The following is a 10,580-nucleotide window of genomic DNA, read 5'->3' on the forward strand; positions in this document are numbered from 1 at the left end:
GTACATATCATTTCTTACTTTTTTCATTTTTAATAAATTTGCAATGGAATAAAGCTGTAAGATAACATAAAATGTGGAAAAATGAAGTGCTGTGAATACTTGAGCCTTCCCTCTGAAGTCAGCAAATAACACTACTGGCTGGTTGTGAGTACAGCTATTTGAGTAAACATATCAATACTGAATGAGCTAAAACAATCTAGTGTAATTTTTGAGTCCTACTCTGAGGCCTCTGAAAACTCAACACTGCTAAAAATTTGTCAAGAGAAACATGTTATTTTCTGATCATTCTAACGACCATTCAAGGGCAACAACACGTTTTGGAACACCTCTGTTGCATCGAGCGATATCAGTCATCTTCGTCATTAAACACCTTCGGATCCCGTCTTCCCTACCTCCTGATAGGCTGCTTCCTTGTCCCGGAGCTTCCTCTCCAGCTTTCTGCGTTCATATGCCTCCTCTTCATCCTCCTGATCTCGTTTCTTTTCCCTTTCCCTTTCGCGTTCTTTGTCTCGACTCTTTTCCCTAGAGACACAAGAAAAAGTATTTGTTAGCTTTTGGGGAGAAGAAAAAAAACACGAAGAATTGATTTTTGCAATGAAAGCAACTCAAGGACAGCCCAGTACCAATTATTTATTACACAATAGGAGTTTTACTTATATCTTGTATCAACTCAAAAACATTTACATGATCAGGCCAAAGTGACAGGTTTCTTCAAAACAAATTATCTTAAGTGAAATGCCCCCTCACAGTCACGTTGTTAGCATACATATATGAACTAATAGGATTAATACATGGAATAGTTTTGACTGTGTTGAATGTTTGGTCTGCAGAGTAAAGGTCAAACATAGTCGACGCTCATTGGATTCTATGATGTGTGACATATGTTACACTGTAACGTAAAACCCCATTAACTCAACCAATAATTTGCATCATGTTTTACAATATTTGGAGTAACGTCTGACCACTATACAAACTCAAATGGACCTTTATCGCCATTCTTGCTGTTTTCACCCCATAACATTCAGTCATAGATTGTCCAAACTATACCTTTTTGGAATATTTATGTTCAGACAAATAATGTGGTACAGCTTTCAATATGACTAGAACATTTTTAAATTTTGACCCCTGTGTAATTCTTCATTTGACAGTGCACACCTGGCTGCCTACTGAAAATTCAAGTGGCCAGTCTTTTTTTTTTTCAAAATAGTAACGTCTAAGGAGTATTTGTGCCGACTTTGGTGCTTGTTTCACCATTGGAAGGATTCCTCTGAAAATATTCTGCTATCTGCTGCACCACAGAAAAGCTGTCATCTTGAAGGCACCATGCTGCTGTGAAATCTCAATGCACTTTTCTGCATTAACAGTTCATGCACATCTGGTGAACAGAGAGACGGACAGATGAACAGAGATTACAACTGTAAAATGTTCTTTAATAAATACCTGGATTTGCTGCGTTCATTGCTCCTGTCCCGACTTCTGTCCCTGTCCCACTCTCTCTCCCGCTCTCTCTCTCTGGTCCTGCGGTCGCGATCTTTGTCTCTCTCCCGCTCTTTTTCTCTCTCACGTTCCCTTTCGCGCTCCTTCTCCCGCTCCCGGTCTCGCCGCTCTCTCTCCCTCTCTCGCTCTTTTTCCCGCTCCCTCCGTTCTCGCTCAAACTCCAAACGCTCCTTCTCCCTCTTGTCTTTTTCCTCTTCCAGCTTCTGCAGAGCAAAACACAGACGGATTTAGCCAATGTCACACATCGTCCAGGAGCAAAGAGCTTCTTAATCAATTTTCTACTGCGCACAGATCGAGTGGTTTCCAGACTCGTCAGATTATAAAGCTTCAATAATTTACTAGTCAGTACAAAAGCTTGTAACAGAAGCTGAAATCCTACAACTCAATACACTCTGGAGTCCTGCAATGATCAAGATGTTCTCACTCACATGGAGAGACAACTTCTCCGCTAACATCCAACTAACATGAATGTTAGTTCATGTAATGTAAACTACAGCTTAGCAAAGGCACAAGTGGAAACCACCTCAACTGTCACAAAGATCTGTGGAACATGTTCCCAATAAAAAGTTGTTGTTCTTTCTCTCTAAGAGTCGTCCTCTCAGTACAAAGCAAACAAACACAGAAAACAGGTGGCAGTCTTGTTGAACTAGTTGTTTGTGACTTACAGGTGTTGAACTATGGACTCAGCCCTTCGCTGCCCCTACAAGCCTTTAAGTTAGGCCTGGGAGGAAAGCAGGTCACACGGTATACAAGGGAAAAACATTATGGGATTTTTGTCTTCCTTAAGAATCAGCATCATTATCAACAACCTTTACTGAATGGCTAAAAACAACATTATCAACATCATCAGCAGTTACATTTGTGCACAGATAAGTAGAATTGGAGAAGCAGTCTTACCCCTGCAGGAGTCTTCAGCAGCTCTTCACAACTCGGTACTCAGACACACGCGCACGCCCACGCATCCACACAAAACAACTTCATGAGCGACTACACACAAGGCTTTGTTGGGCAACACTGAAAACAGTGTCAACATGTTAATGTTGGAAAACAATGACATCAAACACACCAAGCCCACGGTCCTCGATACCAGTAATTTAGTCTTCAGCAGGTATTATCTGCTATACTTTTCAAAAATGTCCAATATTTCTAGCCATCTATAAGATGCTGAATGACTAAAGTTACTGTTTTAGAAAAGCCTTGGGTCTAATGCAGCTCCAGTTAAGAAAAACATGACACAGGAAAGATGTTATGTTACAAATCTGTAACTTGAGATGTCGGAGTGGGTTGAATATTAATTGTGTGTCTTTACTAAAACCTGACTTTTGAATTCTGGATTCCTTTACTTACCTCTGAAGCATCTCTACCAGCATGTAAAACAAGTCCACAAGACTCAACAGAAAGTACTTTTAATAATACTCAGCTCTTCTGATCTAGCGGCATATAAAAGGAAAAACTTCATGTTACTCTTCATGATACTTGAGATTTAATGGCACGGTTGTTGGGGATATAATCTCTTCAACTAGTCCTGGGTCTTCACCAGGGTCTCCTCCCAAATGGATGTGCTGGAACACCTCCATAGGGGGGCACCCAGGCGACATCCTTACCAGATGCCCGAACCACCTCAGCTGGCTCCTTTCAACCCAAAGGAGCAGTGGCTCTACTCTGAGCTCCTCACTGATGACTGAGCTTCTCACCTTATCTCTAAGGGAGACACCAGCCACCCTCCTGAGGAAACCCATTTTGGCCGCTTGTACCTACAATCTAGTTCTTTCGGTCATGACTACAGGTGAGAATCAGAACGAAGATTGATCCTCATCCCCCGGTGCTTATCTCCGGTTTCCATAGCCTCGATCGGATGACAGCCCTGTGAACTGATCCAGTGAGTGTTGGAGGTCAAAGGCCGATGAAGCCAACAGGATCACATCATCTGCAAAAAGCAGCGATGAGACCTTGAGCCCACCAATGAATATCACAAACAGGATTGGTAACGAAGCGCAGCCCTGGTGGAGGCCAACCCCCACCGGAAACAAATCCGACTTACTGCCAGGGACCTGAACACAGCTCTCGCTTTCTGAGTACAGAGGTTGGATGGCCCTGAGAAGTGACCCCCTCACTCCATACTCCCGCAGCACCTCCCACAGTTTCTCCCAGGATACCTGATCATACGCCTTCTCCGAGTCCACAAAACGCATGTAGACTGGATGGACATACTCCCAGGCCCCCTCCAGGATCCCTGTGACAGTGAAGAGCTGGTCGGATGTTCCATGACCAGGATGGAACCTGCATTGTTCCTCTTCAATCTGAGGTTCAACTATTGGCCGAACCCTCCTTTTCAGCACCCTGGAGTAGATTTTACCAGGGAGGCTGCGTAATATGATGCCCCTGTAGCTGTCACACACACTCTCTTCTCTCCTTTTTTAAATATGGGGACCACCACCCCAGTCTGCCAGTCCTTTGGTACTGTCCCAGACCTCCACGTAATGTTGAAGAGACGTCTCATCCAAGACAGTCCCTCCACACCCAGAGCCTTCAGCATTTCTGGACGGATCTCATCAACCCTCGGGGCCTTGCCACTGTGGAGTTGTTCGACCACCTCAGTGACTTTCACCAGGGAAATTGATGATGTGTGTATAAGTGTAATAACGTGCAAATAACTAAAACAGAAATCAGTGGCTGCTCTCCTGTACATCTGCTGTTTGCTAGTGCAGGTTAATAAGTTGTCACAAGAGAAGGCAAGGGAGCATGAGGCCCCTTCACCAAAGAAGTGAAAATGTGAGAGGAAACAAAATGATGAATGGCAATGGCACAATGTAATGTGCAACCACTAGGCGAGACTAAATCCTACACACTGTAGGTTTAAGAAAGCCTTATCAGATTATAATCACACCTGGCAGATAGTGAATTCACTTTGGTGGGGATCAAATAGTAAATGTTATGGAAATGAGCAGATATTTGACTGTGAATTTCACTTATTTAAAAATGTGTAACGTTTCCTCTAGCGGCCTGACACTTGTTTGTTTCTGTTTAACATGATGTGTGAACTCACTGCATTATCCTGCTTATGTGAACTAAACATGAAGTCACAGACTGGTGAAAAGTGACAGAAGAACTGACAACACAAACACGCGGCACGTACCTTGACAGTCTTCAGATCAACATGCTGCTGTGGAGAGGGCGCCCCCCACCCCCCGCACTAGCATCATAAACGCCAAGTTATTGACAAGAGCGTCTGTGTTTGAACATGAACACCATTAAGACAGACCATAACTGACAGAGGACTCACACAGGTTCACTGAAGCTGCAGCTTCAGAGGAGAACATGACCTATAGAGAACTCTATGCAGCGCTAACCGCTCTGCTCAACAAAACAGCATAGTCCTGGGAAAACATTCTGAAGTGCATCACAGTTGCCCCGATGTGAGTCCTCAAGAGGGGGAGCGCCCAATATATGTATATAGTAAATGAAGGCTGATACTTACATCCTATCCTCGCAACTTTTTCCAAAGCTCTGAGATTCATCTTGCTTTAGTCACCATATGATCACTATCATAATGGTGGGGTTTAATGAATAGATTAGCCTTTAAGTAACTTTACATTGTCTCCATGCATTTTTCTGTGAGAATTATAAGAATGGCTCTATAATGGTCATACCTATATGATTTTGCTATGGTGGTCTGATAAATGTGACAAAAAAAAAAAAAATACTAGCTATCTGTGTATTTGTATGAGGAGAACTTCATGTGCAGATCGAATTTAGATTCTAGGTTGTACGAACTTTAAGTATGACCAACTGATTTTAAGTAACCAATTTATAATTTGTTAGTGAACCCAAGAAAAGCTGGACAAATGTGTCAGCTATCATTAAATGTGCAAACTATGTGAGCTGCTGCTGCCCAAACCCTGGAATGTCAGCTAGAAGACCAAAAGAGCCACTGTACCTTGTGGGTGTCACGAAATTTACTAATCTCTCTGGAAATCAGGTCTCTCTTGTCCTCCTCCATGTCAATAGTGTTAATGTCATCCTATAAGAAGGGGAAAATGGGGGGAGCGCGTCCATTATCTGCCTTAAAGAATAATGCTCGTATTTCATGTTTCCACAGCAGAAAAGCAAAGGGTGGAATACCTCTTCTTTTTTCTCTTTCCTTCTCTTTTTTCGTTGGGACTCATCATCCTGTGGCGCATTGAGCTCTGCGGCATATTCTCGCATCAACCCATCGATAGCTCCCTTTACAATCTGATCTTTCTTCTTAGTCTCTTCATCCAGCACTTCTTCATCATCTGCTCCATCTTCAGCTTTCTCTTTCTACAGCAAAAAAAACAAAAAAAAAAAAAACGGGGGGGGGGGGGGGGGGGTTAACAATTGCGCGAATCTCATTTGATCACAGGAAGAAGACCGACCACCCAACATGTACACTTCAGAAAGCTTCATACCTCATTAGCAGTCTTCTTTTTTGCCTTCCATTCATCCAGCTGAGCTTTTGTCTTGGCGTCCACCTTCACCAGCAGATTTTTGTCTCCAATTTGCAGGTCATGAAGCAGCCGCAGTGCTCGCAGCGTGGACTCTGGCTCTTTGTATTCACAAAAACCAAAGGCTGCAACAGACCGACATAGAAACGTGGAGGTAGATTAGTATATCAATCAACTTTTTTTTTATATAGCGCCAAATCACAACAAACAGTTGCCCCAAGGTGCTTTATATTGTAAGGCAAGGCCATACAATAATTATGAAAAACCCCAACGGTCAAAACGACCCCCTGTGAGCAAGCACTTGGCTACAGTGGGAAGGAAAAACTCCCTTTTAACAGGAAGAAACCTCCAGCAGAACCAGGCTCAGGGAGGGGCAGTCTTCTGCTGAGACTGGTTGGGGCTGAGGGAAAAATATGTAAATATATGTAAATTGCAGTTTGGGGCTCATATTTCTGTCCAAACCAGACGCGTGTCTGACAGAACAGTGACTACACCAGACAGGCATTTTAATGTTTATGTCCAAACCAGAGCCAAAACCGACGCTGTTAATGTCTCTTAATGTGATTCTTCTATATAGGCCCTGAGGCCAGTTGGAGTCAGTGCTTATCTCCAGTTTCCATAGCCTCAATCGGAAGAGACTCTGCAGCTCCCACTGGATGGGACGCCAGTCCAATGCAGGCCTGAGGCCATGTAGATTAAGTGTCTTTTCCAAGTACACGGACAGGTAGCATGAGACCAGCTCCTTATCCACTCAGGTACCTACTCTACACACAGATGAAACCCAATTCTACATCCTTCTGCTGACCAGTGGGAGACAAAAATTAATTTCCTTCAATAATTCAGGCTGAACGCCACAACTACCATGGCTGTCAGCGTGCACAATGCCAGTCACTAATAAACTGGTACATTTTAATCTGTAACTGTTGTTTAATATATAGACATAACAACAGCTGGGTCGTATACAGCCAAAATATTCTGGAAATTTAAAGCTTTTAGCATTTCCAATGGTGATTCATGAGTACTATCGGAAATACCTTGGAGCTTGCCAGATGCTCCTTGGACTCTCTTCCAGCTCAGAACAATTCCGCATTTCTAAGAAGAAAAAAAAAGGGGGGGGGGGGGCGACAAAAAAATACTTAGTGCTCAATCTAGAATACAATTACAGAAATGCTGCAATTCATACATTTAACAACAATAATCAACCAATGTTATTTTGCTCCTCAAATTTTGTTATTTGCAAGGCTCTATTTACATCATTGCTCTGCATGAAAAACAACCTTAACAAATTTTAGAACTGTTGTAAAATTGTAAAACTGTTTTTCAGAGCAACTTTTCCTTGACCTTAAACTCCTCTTACCGCCAGCAGTTGTCTGATCAACATGTCTGAAGCCTTCTCCGATATATTCCCCACGAACACGGTGGTGGTGGGGCCACTGCTCTCGTCATCTCGAGCTCGTAGGGCAGCGATGTCTTTCTTCGGCATCGGTGGCTTACTGACGACCGGCACAGAAGGTACCATCACAGCAGGAGCGGGGGCCATGATGCCCATGTGAACTGGGATCATTGGGGCTCCTGCAACAGGAAATGTACATCAACTCTGAAAGAGCACCTTATTTCAAGCAGTCCAGAAACAAATGCAGAGCTACAACAGTTTTCAAAAACAAGAGCAAAGAGCATGATTTTCAAATTGCAGGAAGCACAATTTTAACTGGGCTCTAAAAATCAATCTAAACTGATAAAAGTAAACAAATACAAACAGACAAAGCTAATAAACATAGGAAAATTGGAGATCGTGTTGCGAAGAACATATTATCTGGACAAATTTTACATGAAGTTTGTTCTGGCTACCTGTTGGACAAGTATGAAACTACTCACAGGTCTGTTCACACAGGTGTCAAAACTAGCTTCAATTACAATGCCTTTCCTTCATTTGCCTAAAGAAATCAGTGAGTGTATTTTTTAAATCAGTTTTAGTAATGTATTTTTTCTTTCTTTACTGAAAGTAGAAAATCAGAGTTTACAGTTTTTGCATGGGATCCAATATGAACATAAGAATTTCATGTTTTTACACATTTAATAATTATCGCACTTGATTAAGAGCTTAATACCGAATATTTTATTTTCAAATTGGATCCTTTAAATTTAAAACTCAATGAAACCTTCATATTTAAGTTTTACATGGTTAAATACTGTGATAATGAGCACTTCAGGAGCAATGTGCAGGTTTCAGCGCAAAGGTCTGCTACTGACAGAACATAATTATTTAAACCATATCTGCATAACACTTAAGTATTTATTTTACCTGATAATCAATTTTACAGTGATTTACATCCATGAGAATGCAATAGAATAGAAAAAAGCAGTATAGCAGTAGGCTTAAACTCACAATGAGAGATTTATCATTCTCCAAACATTTATAAAAGGAATTCATTCGATAGCCATTTAACCATTATAACATATATACAATAAACATCTCGCAGTGACAGCCACCTCTCTGAGTTGGGGGGTGATGTCTGCTTTTTAAACCATGCAGATGACAGAGGGGTGCACTGAGTGATTTCATTTAAATTGTGCTCTTTCAGGGTAGCACAGTGGCTTAGTGGTCAACACTGTTGCCTCACAGTGAGAAGGTCATGGGATCACTTCCCATCTGTGGCCTTTCTGTGTGGAGTTTGCATGTTCTCTCCATGGGTTCCCTCCCACATTCAAAGACATGCAGGTTAGGTAAAGTGGAAACTGTTTGTTTGTCTATATGTGGCCCTGCAACAGACTGGCATCCTGTCCAGGATGTACTCTGCCTCATGCCCTGTGACTGATGGAATAGGCACCAGCCCCTGTGACCAGATATCGGACAAGCGGGTGAAGACGAGTGTGAGTGTGTCTGTGTTGTGCTCTTTCACAATTATATAATCACACATGAATGTTGGCAATAGGGTGGAAAATCAAAAGGGAACACACCTTTAACTTCTTAAAGCCCTGCGTGCCTGCAATGCTTCACTTTTAATTGTAGTACACTGGGACACTTACCTGAGGGGAAGCCAGCATACTGAGGGGGGATCCCTGGAGGAGGCAGCAGGGGCCGGTTTAAGTGAGGGGGGAAGGACATCCTGGTGCTGATCGGACCGACCTGACTGACGAACAATGACACACATCACAAACCTTTCCAATATAAATATCACCAGTTTGGGACACGACCCGTTTGACCAGTTTGACCTTCTGACTCTTCATAAACGTGAGCAGGAAGCATTCATGCCACAAAACAGGCGGTGTTATGCAACAAGACACAATACATTACAACTTACGAAAATAACTGAAGTTATCGGTACTAAAGAGCAAGCATCTTAGCTAGCTCAAAAGGATAAGGCACCCGACAACGCTAACCGAGGCTAACATTATTGCTACTGACCAACAGGACTCTCAGAGTGCCAACTGGGTGTTTTGAACAAACGTGAATATGTTCATAGTTACTTACCGCAACCCAAGAAGTATATAATGCGACTTCAAAACAACTATCAAATAGATTTTGCGTAAAGATAGGACGTCGGATTAGCACGATGCCGTTAGCGTGACCAAACCTTTCGTCTTCCTACTCTCAGCCAACATAAAAGTTTCATTACCGCCATCTACCGTACTGGAGTGTGCAACAGCGGATTTACTGTAAAAAAAAAAAAAAAAAAAAAAAATTAAAGAGAAGAAAATAAAATAAAAGGCCAAAGGGCTAGCTTTATATGTTTAATGTGATTTACCCATGTCATGACATCTTACATGAAAGATTTACATGTATTTGTATATTTGTACCTCCTGTACTTCAGACAGTTAAATCACAGAACATATCTTTTTTTATTTTGTAAACTTATCAAGACTTTCTGAGAGGATTTTCAGTGTCAGATATTTTCCAATTTTCAAAATATTCAGATTTTAACAGAGAAAACATAAAATTTGGTCTTTAAATGGGGGGGGGGGGGGGGGGGATCTGATTTTTGGAACAGCAAGTTAATTATTTTCAACTTTTTCATTCAAATTTGGTGTTTATTTTTTAAAAGATTCTATAGTTGCTACAGATCTAAATGATAAATAACATCATATATAAAATTTTCAAAATAAGTAAAATGTTTTTTAAGGCCAATAGCACCTTCATTTTTGATTGACCACTTGTTTTCTTTCTTCTTTTCATTGTCGTTATTTATTTCTTCTCTTCGTTGGTGCTCTTTATTTATTTTCCTATTTGCTATTCTGTAATTTTTATATTTATTATTTATTTATATTCATTATTTATTATTTTAGATATTTTTTGCCCCTGGCTCATTTGATTCTGTTGTGAATTCTATCATCTTGAATATGGCAGGCCTTTTTTTATATATACATACATACACTTGATGCCGCTATCGAGGTATTTTCTGAAGCAATTGATTCAAAGTTTCGAAAGCCTCGTGGCCGCCAGTGACGTCACTTTTAAGCGAGGGCGGGGCAGGGAGCTTGGTGGAAGGCGCTAGAACAATCGAAGCACACATACTTGGATGTTAATATTCCTCCATCAAGTTATAAAGATCCGAACTTTGTGAATTTACTACGAATCAAGTACTGTACCTGTGGTTGAAATTCGAAATGTTTCCTACC

General features: G+C 41.5%; 1 protein-coding gene across 2 annotated transcripts in view; it reads right to left on the bottom strand.

The window, feature by feature from the left end:
* Positions 1 to 9,575, bottom strand: part of rbm25b (RNA binding motif protein 25b) — a 13,928-nt gene extending 4,353 nt beyond the window's left edge. The window contains exons 1-9 of one of the 2 annotated variants that reach the window (XM_034162135.1): positions 9,436 to 9,575; positions 8,991 to 9,094; positions 7,321 to 7,535; positions 6,998 to 7,055; positions 5,928 to 6,088; positions 5,620 to 5,799; positions 5,435 to 5,518; positions 1,441 to 1,700; positions 393 to 522 (exon numbers count right to left, since the gene is read on the bottom strand). In XM_034162135.1, the coding sequence (XP_034018026.1) occupies positions 393 to 522; positions 1,441 to 1,700; positions 5,435 to 5,518; positions 5,620 to 5,799; positions 5,928 to 6,088; positions 6,998 to 7,055; positions 7,321 to 7,535; positions 8,991 to 9,069 (1,167 nt within the window). In that variant the 5' untranslated portion in view covers positions 9,070 to 9,094; positions 9,436 to 9,575. The remainder of the gene's footprint in view (positions 1 to 392; positions 523 to 1,440; positions 1,701 to 5,434; positions 5,519 to 5,619; positions 5,800 to 5,927; positions 6,089 to 6,997; positions 7,056 to 7,320; positions 7,536 to 8,990; positions 9,095 to 9,435) is intronic. The other variant, XM_034162134.1, reaches the window with a different exon arrangement.
* Positions 9,576 to 10,580: the final 1,005 nt, after the last annotated feature.

The sequence above is a fragment of the Thalassophryne amazonica genome, chromosome 21 (assembly GCF_902500255.1).
Source record: "Thalassophryne amazonica chromosome 21, fThaAma1.1, whole genome shotgun sequence".
Classification (NCBI taxonomy): Eukaryota; Metazoa; Chordata; class Actinopteri; order Batrachoidiformes; family Batrachoididae; genus Thalassophryne; species Thalassophryne amazonica.